Source organism: Salvelinus alpinus, chromosome 11 (assembly GCF_045679555.1).
Source record: "Salvelinus alpinus chromosome 11, SLU_Salpinus.1, whole genome shotgun sequence".
Classification (NCBI taxonomy): Eukaryota; Metazoa; Chordata; class Actinopteri; order Salmoniformes; family Salmonidae; genus Salvelinus; species Salvelinus alpinus.
The window spans coordinates 51,564,988-51,578,171 of NC_092096.1; the positions used below are offsets into that span (position 1 = coordinate 51,564,988).

Consider the following 13,184-nt stretch of genomic DNA (forward strand, 5'->3'; position numbering starts at 1 on the left):
GCTGCCAAGGTGATGCCTGACAGCTTGAAAGACGTTTTGGACACTACAGTGAAAACGGTTAACTTTGTTAAAGCAAGGCCCCTGAACTCTCGTGTATTTTCTGCACTATGCAATGATATGGGCAGCGACCATGTAACGCTTTTGCAACATACAGACGTGCGCTGGTTATCAAGGGGCAAAGTATTGACAAGTTTTTTTTAAATTGAGAGGCGAGCTTAAAGTTTTCTTTACTGACCATAATTTCACTTGTCTGACCGCTTGCATGATGATGAGTTTTTCACATGACTGGCCTATCTGGGTGATGTTTTTTCTCGCCTAAATGATCTGAATCTAGGATTACAGGGACTCTATGCAACTATATTAAATGTGCGGGGAAAAATTTAGGCTATGATTAAGAAGTTAGAGCTCTTCTCTGTCTGTGTTAACAAGGACACCACACAGGTCTTTGCATCATTGTATGATTTTTTTTGTGTGCAAATGAACTCAAGCTTACGGACAATGTCAAATGTGATATAGCGATGCACCTGAGTGAGCTGGGTGCGCAATTACGCAGGTACTTTCCCGAAACGGTTGACACAAACAACTGGATTCATTATCCCTTTTATGCCCTGCCTCCAGTCCACTTACCAATATCTGAACAAGAGAGCCTCATCGAAATTGCAACAAGTGGTTCTGTGAAAATGTAATTTAATCAGAAGCCACTGACAGATTTCTGGATTGGGCGGCGCTCAGAGTATTCGGCCTTGTCAAATTGTGCTGTTAAGACACTGATGCCCTTTGCAACCACTTACCTATTTGAGAGTGGATTCTCGGCCCTCACTAGCATGAAAACTAAATACAGACACAGACTGTGTGTAGAAAATTATTTAAGACTGAGACTCTCTCCAATACAACCCAACATTGCAGAGTTATGTGCATCTTTTCAAGCACACCCTTCTCATTAACCTGTGGTGAGTTATTCACAATTTTCGATTAACAAAAGGTTTTATATGTAAAATGGTTAAATAAAGAGCCAAATTATTGATTATTATAACAGTTCCCACGAGCCGGGTTGTGACAAACTCACATTCATTCTTATGTTTAATAAATGTATCGTATAGTGTGTGTATGTGTATGTGGCAGGCTTACAATGATGGCAAAAAACAACATTTGAGAGTGCGCTGACCCTGGTGCTAGAGGAGGTATGCAGCTGGAGGTTGAATGTTTGGACTACAAAAAATGTGGGAACCACTGCTCTAATGCCGTTGAGCCCGTTGATTATTACTTGAGTCAACCAGCAGGTGGCAGTGTAGAACAGTCATGTTGAAAAATCACTCGATTTTTTAAAACTTGTGTGTTAGTTTATCCAGGCCTGTTGATACTATTGATCTGCTCAAACCTCTTCTACCAACCTGAAACCTGGTGTGCTACCAAAGGAGCGCTCTACAGCCAAGGTAAACATTGAACCAGCTTCATATTCTCTGTATAGTGAGCAATTAGTGGGGGGGTTTCTATACAGTAGTCTGGGCTGTTTATTCAAATGTATGTGTATCTTTTCTCCTGTCAAATAGTATTTTTTGAAGAATTGCTTTTATTTGTTGGAATGCACATATAACACAAAACAAACATCATAAACTATACCAATAATATACCATTCCAATACCAGAGTATACTTCTCAATGCTAATGTTAAAACTGTAATACATGTTTTTGTGTTCTGAAAATATGATTTATAAGGATGTTTTACACATGCTCTTTATCTCATGTTTGAGGTCCTTGCTCTACTAGGAGCTGAAAGGAATACGTTAAGTCAAGTACCTGACATAAAACAGTGTTGGGTTTTGGTTGCCTCCAATGTTGAGCCAATTAATTGAAGAGGTGTAAAAATGACCTTTTGGGGTATTTTTTTCATGAATAGAGATGTATATTTAACTGCCGAAATGATGGAAATGCTTGAGTAAATGAGGAATATAAAGTGTATGGAAAGCAGGTGCTTCCACACAGGTGTGGTTCCTGAGTTAATTAAGCAGTTAACGTCCCATCATGCTTAGGGTCATGTATAAAAACGCTGGGCAGGCCATTATTTTGGCAAACATGGCTATGCCCCAATGGGGTGACAATGCCCCATCAACAGGGCACGAGTGGTCGCTGAATGGTTTGATGAGCATGAAAACGATGTCAACCATATGCCATGGCCGTTTCAGTCACGAGATCTCAACTCAATTGAACACTTATAGGATCATCTGGAGGGACGATTTCCACTAACATCAACAAAACACCAACTGATGGAATTTCTCATGGAAGAATGGTGTCGCATCCCTCCAATAGAGCTCCAGAAATTTGTAGAGTCTATGCAAAGTTGAATTGAAGCTGTTCTGGCTTGTGGTGACCTAACGACATATTAAGACACTTTATGTTGGTGTTTCCTTTATTTTGGCACTTACCTGTAGGCAGCTCTTCATTGATTCATTCATTCATGATACTATAATAACATTATTTGTAAAGTACTTTTCATATATTGTGTTGAAAGTGCTACAGTCTCTATGTGTATTTATATATTTTGTTGTAAGCTTGTCGTTTATGCTTTTTAAATGTTATGCTTTTGGTTCCAAACAAGGCCACCTTTACCAACTGTCTGATGAAACACCCTGCAAAAGACATGACTCATACAACAGTATGCAATCCGAACTAACCCTGAGTGATTCTGTGTCAGCTTTTGAGTGTACAGTACATTACAAGTTGTCAGTGTGAGTGTCAACTGATTAAGCAAATATACCCATGAAAGGTAAAACATGCATTGTTAAAAACGTTGTTGTTTAAAAAAATATTGTTAAAAAAAATATTTCCATAATTGCACATTAAAACATGTTTCATTTAAAAGGGTAATCAGGAAGAACAGTTCAACTTCCAGTGGCTTCCTTATTGGACAGACACACAAGCTCGCTCGCTCGCACGCACACAAACACACACACACATTTCTGCCAATTTGTGGTGTCATCTATGAGAATGTGTGCCAACACTCAAGACAAATATTTAAACACACACTCACACCAACATAAAACTACATCAGCAAAGACAAAATAAAACAAAGATTCTAAATGTATAGGGGATGACATGGGGGTGGGGTATACATAGGGAAACTCCAACCTCATATTCATCATCTGACGCACCACCCGAACCAACATCAAACACCTGGAAACAATGTATTTGATACCATTCCGCACATGCCGCTCCAGCCGTTACCATGAGCCCGTCTTCCCCAATTAAGGTGCCACCAACCTCCTGAGACATCAATATATGTGAAAGCGGCAGGTTCGACGTTTCGTGGTCAACAAAATTGAAGAAGACAGGTGTTGATGTTAGGGGTGGTGCTGGAGAGGATGAATATGAGGTTGAAATAGTGAAACTGTTAGCATTGGGCCTTGAATCACCGGATCAATTCTGTACGCTATTGTCTTACTACCCCCAACTAGAAAGTGTTTCACTATGTATGTTGAAGAACATGCATTTATAAGCATATAACTTCAGATCTGACATGGTCTTTTAACCCGGTACCAGTGCGTCCGAAAAGGCACCACACGGTATTCCCAACCTCGTGAAAGTAGTGCAGCCTGGCCAGTGTCAGTGGCAGTAAAGGTATGGATGCAGGATTTCTGAGTTCATGGTGTGTCACCTTCAGATCATCATTACAGCATCATCATACCTAGCACACCAAGCAGGATCAGCAGAGCTGTGAAGGAGAGGGAGGAAGATTGGTTGTCTACTCCAGATTATATGGGATTTTATGAGATAAGGTACTACGGTAACACTTTATAATAACTTCCATTGAATATACTGTTATAAATGGTCATACATGTTTAGAAATGCTTTATCAATGAATATAAATAATTTAATGATAAATTATATACATGTTTTATAAATTATAAAAGTGCTCATGACTTGTAGTGCTTTTAATCCTTAGAAACGGTTAGACATTTTTTTTTACAAATATTGAAATACTAACATTTAATCAATCATGTTATCAGTTATTATTATTCGGTGTTAGCAGTAGCTATTTCCAATGGGGTTGTTACCTTGAGACAGGGTGTGCTGCAGGCCCAAGGCGTGGCTGGAGGCGGTGATGAAAATAGCAGTAATGGTGGAAGTAGCATTAGTGGAGGAATTAGTAGTAGTGGAGGAAGTAGTAGTAGTGGAGGAAGTAGCAGTAGTGGGGATGGCGTTCAAAGAGTTGATCACAGTACTGTTGGGGTTGGCCAGGTTCACGGCTGCATTGCTGACCAGGACAACCTTAGGAGTACCCAGGGTTTCTGGGGGAGGAGAAAAAGATGAGCAACAGAGAGAGTTGATCCTACGTCTGTATCTAGAAGAAGCTTCACCCTGGAGCGTGTTTGGATGAGTGCCTCACCGTTAATTACGGTCCCGTTGGAAATGGAGAGGACGAAGCTGGTGTCAGCGCTCCTGGTGCTCCTGGTAGCTTCGGGGAGAGTAGCAGAGAAGGTGCACTGGATGATCTGACCGTTGACTGAGCCGTTCACAGAGTCCACAGGCAGCTACACAACACAAGAGTCCCAACGTTATTAGTCAAAATGGACATTAGCCAAATGTCAGTAGGCCTAGAATTAGTCAGGTACATTGTTATTCTCCATGGCCTTGTCCCAAATGGCACCCAAGTGTATATGCAGCATTGGGATCAAATTGAACTTAAATGACCACTCAGAAAATGTTTGAATTCAAGTTCATGAATTACTCTTACTCTTGGCTCTAAATCTTGTTCAACTCACAACTTCATTGGGTGAATATCAGTTAACTGCTGGAATTTGCCTGAAATCAAACCTCGCTCCTGAAAGGCGTTCCAGGAAGGCAGAAGTGAAACAATTGTTTCTGATTGGTTCAACTCACCGTGCTAGTGACAGTCAGAACTTTATTTAGGAGGAGAGTGGTGAAGAACTTCATAGTGCCGTTGTTGTTGGCACACACGTAGGTGGTGTCATTAACGCCCTACAGAGGAGAGCGAGAGGATGAATTCAAATAACTAGAAATAAATCATATCTTTTTTAAGTCATTAATTAAAGATCAATCTCAACATCCCAAATTTACAAAATCCAGAATTTCCTGAAGTCAATTAAGAGTCTATTGACCTGTGTGTCAATCTAAGTAACATAATAAAAAATCTGCATCAAAATCTGTCCGTTTTTGCATGGGCTTCTTCTCTATCCAACGCATCCGCCTGTGTCGGCCTTCCACATCTGCCTATGTCGGCCTTCCACAACTGCCTATGTCGGCCTTCCACATCCGCCTATGTCGGCCTTCCACATCCGCCTATGTCGGCCTTCCACATCCGCCTATGTCGGCCTTCCACATCTGCCTATGTCGGCCTTCCCCCATCTGCCTATGTCGGGCCTTCCACATCCGCCTATGTCGGCCTTCCACATCTGCGGTGGAAGGTTGCCGAGCTACAGTACAACGTTGTCAGACCATGAGACATCCCAAAAATCGGTCAATTCACGAAAACATCTGCAGCGTGCAAACTAACACGGCCACTCTATAGAAAGATGAGAGTCTCACGAACACGATGTTGTTCTCGGTTTTGCTCTACGACCCCCACGGAACTCGTCTGAAGTTGGTACCGCCGATGTGCCACTTTATGTCTATGGCGTCCGAAACCGTTTGGGCTACAAACTAATATAACCCCACTATGGAAAGGGAAGATTCTCACAAACAACAATGGTATTCTCCGTTTTGCTCTACAAGTGTCATGGGTTTCATCTGAAGGTAACTGGTACCTGTAAAAAAGAAACGAATGGAAGTATGGAAGTAGTTTTGTGCCAACAAAGAAAAGGGGTTAAACGTGTCCAAAAAACACAAATATTTCATTAGCTTTCTTATATCTCCAAGATAGAAACCTTATGATTTATTTTTTTACTGTTTTGCCTTTTTTAAAATTTGCCTACAGGGGTCATAACATTTCAAATGAAATAACTAAATGAGGCATGGTATGACCATCTTAAAACAATGTCATATGTTAGCTTAGTAGACTTTTAGAGGTTAAAATTACTTTCCTTCAATCACAAATCCCATCGCACTTTTCCTGGGTATTGTACAATGTGTACTAATTTCAGGGCAGTTTTCCGTACCTGTGTGGTGTTTTTGGAAAAGCCTACAGCGATGTAGCCTCTGGACTCTCCTCGTAGCTGGAGGGAGAAGGTCTGTCCTGAGGACTGCTGCGTGGAGACGAAGAAACATGAACCAGCCATGGCCGGGTCACAGTCTGATGGCTCAGCAGCACAGAACTGAGTCTTTCCACAATTCGTCCTTGAGATGCTTTGCTGTGTAGGAAGAGTCCCTCATTAGTTGCTGTTGTGTTTGTCATTCATTTTAGCTTAAAGGGTCAATATGCAATTGGTAGACACATTTTTGGACTTTTAAATCAATGATATTGATTCTTGACGAATAGCAAGAATAAAGCTTGTTTTACTCCATTGTTTGCCTCATTGTTGTAAAATGTGTTTTTTGGGCTTTCAAAAAGCCCTACATGAATACTATGTGAGATAGTGTAATTGAAACTCCCAAACAGGCACTTTATTGCTTGATCTACTTCCTGTTTCCATGTCAGTCTGTGAGGTTTATTGTTGAGGAAAGAAAGAGATAAGATTAGAAAGGGAAATAGTGATAGTTGAGAGGAAAAACAGAATGTGTGAGAGATTTCTTTTTTTTTTGGAGTCTGAGACTGTGAGACATGTAGCCTAGGCAACTCACCGTGAGAGCTGGGACGGGTGTCATTGTCGGTTTGGGTGTCATTGTCGGTTTGGGTGCCATTGTGGCGTTGGGTGCCATTGTGGCGTTGGGTGCCATTGTGGCGTTGGGTGCCTTTGTAGCGGTGGGTGCCATTGTAGTGGTGGGTGCCATTGTGGCGTTGGGTGCCTTTGTAGTGGTGGGTGCCATTGTAGCGGTGGGTGCCATTGTAGCGGTGGGTGCCATTGTAGCGGTGGGTGCCATTGTAGCGGTGGGTGCCATTGTAGCGGTGGGTGCCATTGTAGCATTGGGTGCCATTGTAGCGGTGGGTGCCATTGTAGCAGTGGGTGCCATTGTAGCGTTGGGTGCCATTGTAGCGGTGGGTGCCATTGTAGCGGTGGGTGCCATTGTAGCGGTGGGTGCCATTGTAGAGGTGGGTGCCATTGTAGAGGTGGGTGCCATTGTAGAGGTGGGTGCCATTGTAGAGGTGGGTGCCATTGTAGCGGTGGGTGCCATTGTAGCGGTGGGTGCCATTGTAGAGGTGGGTGCCATTGTAGAGGTGGGTGCCATTGTAGAGGTGGGTGCCATTGTAGAGGTGGGTGCCATTGTGGTGTTCTGTGCCTCGGCTCCCATTGCCATGCACGCCATTACCATGATGACTGCGATCATTAGTCTGCTGCTATTGTCCATTCCTGATACAGTAACAGAGATCCAGGCGATTAGGATATGTAATAATAGTAATAACAATAACAATGATGAATAACAAGGACAGCTACAATTAAACATTTACAAGTGTAATCATCAACAGTCAGATGCATTGCACCATCATGTTGATCATGATACTAAACCTATTTCAAAAGCTTTGAGATGTATTAATGGAAACATAAAATGATCATACCAGTTTGAATAAATACATTAACATACATTGGTCAATAAAGATCCCATGGCCCTTATCGTAAGAGTAGGGGTCTTAACCCCAGTGGCAAATTGTCCTATCTTGCATTCATGGCAACCTAATCATTCCCAGTTTCCAATAGGCTCATTCGCCCCCCCGTAACTATACCCCAGGTCATTGCTGTAAATGAGAATGTGTTCTCAGTCAACTTAACGGTTAAAATAAGGGTTAAATAAAAAGAAAAGAAAATGCCAGTGAATAAACATAGGCCTGCCAGTATTGTGGTAAATGGTAATTAATTGTTAATATCATGGGTGGTGAATTCGACAACAACAAAACACTGCATAGTGAATGGGTAAGCCTGTTGAATTAAGACTAGACTGTTATTGTTTTTACATGATTAATTAGTAGCCTAGATCCACTAATTAAATTAAATAATGTGACAAAAAAACAACGAAAAACGTCCGTAGGCTATTCCAGGGAGAAAAGGTTCATAAATTATAATCTGATAGTGTTTATAAAACTAACCAGCTCCAAATAAATCAAGAAACGTAATAGAATTTGATTTTAAAACAAAGAATGAGTTCTTGTTTTAAAACATCCACATGATTAGATAAAAGTGCTGAAAACTTTACCTGTGATTTTGAGACTTGCAAGATTCCGTGAGGTAAAAAGCGTCGCACCACACCTTGAACAAGTTGTGCTCACAGCTACTGTAAATCCAGCTATACTGTTAAAACAGAGGTGTGGTCGGGAAGAACATACTCTCAATCACCCGCTATTTAAACAGCATTCGCGACGGGAGGAGGGACAAAGGATGGAGAAACCTGCTTCTCTCCTCAGGTGCTGCCTTTCGGGGAGGGTGTACGGAGTGGAAACAATTGTTGGACATACGCCTGATACTCAGACAATAGATTGTGTCGAGTCACTGTACCCTGTTCATGGATCCGATTTCTTCTATCCCCTTGCGTATTAAATATGCTTGGGAACTATATTGCAAAGAAAAAGAAAAAATAATAATATCATGAAGTTAGATACAATAGATACAATCTAGGCCTAAATATAATCCACTGCTAACTCCAAATAACAGTTTAATTGTATTAAAATGTTTCCTTTTTCCTTAATCTTGTTCAACTGTTGCCATTCACCTGCAAAGAGATTGCTCAGATGTGCGAGTGCCTTTTGAAAATTGTATTTTTACTGATTCTATGATTAATTCCAGGTAAATAACTGTGTCATTCAGATCTGGCTCAGTTTGATTGAGCATTCAATCTCACACAGTGGAGGGCAGTCTTTTGAGTACAGTCTTGATTGTGTCAAGTGGCCAAAGGGTTAGACACCAGTTTTTGTGAAGGAAAGAAATATACGCTGGCTTTAGTTTCAATGGCCCAAATTAATTCATTTAATTTGTCTGAAGATGACACAAGATTATGTATGGGACCACCCATACATAAAATGTATGCACGCTTAGGATAAAAGTGTCTGCTAAATGACATATATTAACAAGCCAGATAAAGTGCAATATGGTGAATTATAAAATATCCTACTTGTTTCAAATATACAGTGCCTTCGGAAAGTATTCAGACCCCTTGACTTTTTCCACATTTTGTTACGTTACAGTCTTAATCTAAAATTGATTAAATAAGATGTTTTTTCTAAGCAATCTACACACAATACCCCATAATGGCAAAGCAGAAACAGAATTTTAGAATTTTTGCAAATGTATTAAAACTAGATCTGGGGAAGGATACCAAAACAGTTCTGCAGCATTGAAGGTCCCCAAGAACACAGTGGCCTCAATCATTCTTAAATGGAAGATGTTTAGAACCCCAAAGACTCTTCCTAGAGCTGGTCGCCAAGCCAAACTGAGCAATCGGGGGAGAAGGGCCTTGGTCAGGGAGGTGACCAAGAACCCTGTCACACCCTGATCTGTTTCCCCTGTCCTTGTGATTGTCTCCACCCCCTCCAGGTGTTGCTTGTTTTCCCCAGATCATTTATGCCTGAGTTTCCTGTCTCTCTGTGACAGTTCGTCTTGTATGTCCAAGTCAACCAGCGTGTTTTTCCCGTGCTCCTGCCTCCTCTATTCTCTTTTTGCTAGTCCTCCCGGTTTTGACCCTTGCCTGTTTCTGGACTCTGACCATTCTGCCTGCCTTGACCTCGAGCCTGCCTGCCACTCTGTACCTCCTGGACTCTGAACTGGTTTTGACCTTTTGCCTGTCCACGGCCATTCTCTTGCCTACCCATTTTTGGATCAATAAACATCTAAGACTCCAACCATCTGCATCTGGGTCTCACCTTGTGCCCTGATAGAACGAACTGGCCATGACAGACCCAGCAGACTTGGATTAGCTCCGCCACGCTGTCTCCCTGCAGGGAACCACTATTGGGAGGCATGAGGAGCTACTACAGGACCTGTTGGAAGGGCTTTGTTCCCTGACGGAACGCCACGACCAAGGGTTTAAGGCTACCATGGAGCTAATTAAGGAGTTAACTCATAGGCTGTCTGCCATCCCTGAGAAACCCTAATCTCCCGGTACATTTTTTCCTTTTAGTGGTGAGTTGGTACAGCCTACCCCGGTTCCCCGAGAACAACGCTTACCTCCTCCGGAGAGATATTCTGGGAATCCTGGTATCTTTTGGGGTTTTCTTTCTCAGTGCTCTCTCATTTTTGAGCTACAGCCATCTTCATTCCCTTCGGACCGATCGAAGATAGTGTATATTATTATGCTAATGTCAGGAAGGGCGCTCTCCTGGGCCCCGGTTGTTTGGGAGCAACAATCCACCCTTTGTTGTCATCTGGAGGAATTCATGGCAGAGGTGAGGAAGGTATTCGATTCTCCGGTATCCGGAAGAGAGGCGGCCCGGTAAGCTTCTTGAATTATGTCAAAACTTCCGTAGTGTGGCAGACTACGTGGTTGATTTTGGTACGTTGGCCGCCGAGAGTGCCTGGAACCCAGAGTCTCTTTTCGATACCTTTCTTCACGGACTATCTGAGGTGGTTAAAGATGAGCTAGCTGCTCGGGAATTACCGGTGGACCTCGACTCCCTCATCGCTCTCAATATTAGAGTTGATGGATGTCTAAGGGAACGCTGGAGTGAGAAAAGGTCTGGCCTCGGGCACACTCGTTCATTCGCTAGGGCTTGCTCACCTTCGAAGGAATCCGGAAGTTTCCCGAAGGCAGTTTTTCAGAGAGGATCCGAAGCCACCCCAGCCCCCTCGTGAATCATCTACGACGGGTGAGTTGGATACTCCTGAGCCAATGCAACTGGGAAGAGCTCGGTTATCGGTTAGGGAACGCTCACGAAGGTTGAGTTCTAACTGTTGTCTGTACTGTGTTTAGGCAGGACATTATATAGCTAACTGCCCTACAAGTACTCTGGTTAGCCAGACTGGGAGTTCCCTAATTCCCATCACCCGCACACCTTTGTTTGTGCTTTCTAATCTTAGTCTCTCCGAGTGCTCATTGACTCTGGGGCTGATGAAAGTTTTATGGATGCTACCATGGTTTCTGAATTGGGTATTCCCACTCAACCTCTCTCTGTCCCTATGGATGCAAGGGCACTGGATGGCAGTTATATTGGAAGAGTCACCCATAGCACTGTGCCCATACATATACGGGTACCAGGAAACCATAGTGAGACTATACAGCTCCTCCTCATCGATTCACCCCATGTTCCTGTGGTTTTCTTGGCTCCAGAAACACAATACGGTTATTGACTGGACCACGGCTCCATCCAGGGTTGGAGTCCTTTCAGTCATTCTCATTGCCTTAAACGGCACAGCCGTCCTTGAGACGTTCCCCTCAGGGCGTGAGCAAAGCCACGGGTGTCTCTGCCGTCCCCACTGAGTACCATGACCTCCTGGAGGTTTTCAGTAAGGCACAGGCTACTTCTCTTCCTCTGCACCGTCCTTATGATTGTGCCATTGATCTCTTCCCAGGCACCACACCACCTCGTGGTCATCTATATTCTCTATCTGGCCCGGAGACCAAGGCGATGGTCTCTGGCTACTGGAGGCATCCGTCCATCTGCATCTCCTGCCGGCGCAGGTTTTTTCTTTTTGGAGAAGAAGGACAAGACCCTGAGTCTGTGCATTGACTACCGGGGTCTTAATGATAAGATGATAAGTTAACTCGGACACCAGCCAGCCTCAGCTTGGTCAATACATGCCAGTCTGCACAGCGCGATATCAACCCAGAGAATATCGGACTGCTTTTTCTCTACCAAATCTCCAGATTACTACCGCAAGCTCTGGACCTTTACACCGGATCAGATAGCTAGCTGCAATCTGAGTGGCTACTCCTGGCTAACGTCTCTGTCCCGAAGCAAGCAACAGTTAGCCTTGAGCTAGCCTCGAGCTAGGCCAATCTCCCGGCTAGCCGAAGAGGTCCTCCGGCTAATTTTTGTGCTACAATACATATTTTGCCAATTGGCCTGGACCTTTTTTTGCCGGCACAGAGCCCTGCCAATCCATCACAACTGGTCTAAATCAGCTACAAGCTAATTTAGCCATTTTTTGCCGCTGCTAGCAGCTTTTACCTTCTGCACAGACACCAGCCCTGTTATTAGCCTGGATATTACTCACCAATTTACCAGCATCGGACTGTCTCTCGACAACAACGCCGGATTCCTGCCGTAATCCCTGAGCCACTACTTCTGATCCTCACAGCTAGCTTGCAGCTAGCGCAGCTAGCGCCACTGCCACGAAGCTAGCACCAGTTAGCAAACACAATTCTACAATTCACAACCTCTCTTTCGCCATCGCCATCCGGCTTGGATTCTCTGTCGACACGACCACGTCTGAGCAGACCCCCTCCGTCTGAGCAGACCACCCCCCGGGCTACTAACTTTAAACGCCGCGTGCTAGCTTAGTGGAGGCCTCCCTGCTCCATCTACGGCTGCCCCCTGGACACTATGATCACTTGGTTACATAGCTGATGCCTGCTTGACTGTCCATTAATTCACGGTACTCCATTCTGTTTATTTGTGTTTTATCTGTCGGCTCTGTGCTTTAACTCAGGATCTGTGTGTAGTTAATCCGACCCTCTCTGCCTAGTCGTCGCCATTTTTACCTGTTGTTGCTGTGTTAGACTAGCACCCTGTTATTGCTGCTGTTATCTTACCTGTTGTTTTAGCTAGCTCTCCCAATCAAGACCTGCAATCACTTTATGCCTTATTGTATGTCTCTCTCAAATATCAATATGCCTTGCATACTGTTGTTCAGGCTAGTTATCATTATCATTGTTTTGGTTTGCAATGGACCCCGTAGTTCCACTCTCCGTACCTCTGATACCTCCTTTGTCCCACCCCCCACACATGCGGTGACCTCACCCATTGAGACCAGCATGTCCAGAGATACAACCTCTCTTATCATCACCCAGTGCCTGGGCTTGCCTCCGCTGTACCCGTGCCCCACCATACCCCTGTCTGCACATTATGCCCAGAATCTATTCTACCACGCCCATAAATCTGCTCCTTTTATTCTTTGTCCCCAACGCTCTAGGCGACCAGTTTTGATAGCCTTTAGCCGCACCCTCATCCTACTACTCCTCTGTTCCTCGGGTGATGTGGAGGTAAAC

General features: G+C 43.7%; 1 protein-coding gene across 1 annotated transcript; it reads right to left on the reverse strand.

The window, feature by feature from the left end:
• Positions 1–1,550: 1,550 nt before the first annotated feature.
• LOC139534351 (uncharacterized) lies at positions 1,551–8,357 on the reverse strand. Its single transcript, XM_071333434.1, has 7 exons — positions 8,241–8,357; positions 6,735–7,402; positions 6,113–6,304; positions 4,878–4,976; positions 4,384–4,528; positions 4,052–4,285; positions 1,551–3,708 (listed from the first exon to the last, which is right to left on the reverse strand). Exons 2-7 carry the CDS (start codon positions 7,398–7,400, stop codon positions 3,665–3,667), a joined length of 1,380 nt encoding a protein of 459 aa, XP_071189535.1. The 5' UTR covers positions 7,401–7,402; positions 8,241–8,357; the 3' UTR covers positions 1,551–3,664.
• Between the last annotated feature and the right edge of the window lie 4,827 nt (positions 8,358–13,184).

Bases quoted from the DNA above. Each gene is read 5' to 3' on its own strand.
- LOC139534351 (XM_071333434.1), bottom strand. From the start codon at position 7,400: ATGGACAATAGCAGCAGACTAATGATCGCAGTCATCATGGTAATGGCG. The intron at 6,305-6,734 runs GTGAGTTGCCTA...CTTCCTACACAG, and splicing joins CACCCGTCCCAGCTCTCACG to CAAAGCATCTCAAGGACGAA. The intron at 4,529-4,877 runs GTGAGTTGAACC...TGTGTTGTGTAG, and splicing joins TTCTGACTGTCACTAGCACG to CTGCCTGTGGACTCTGTGAA.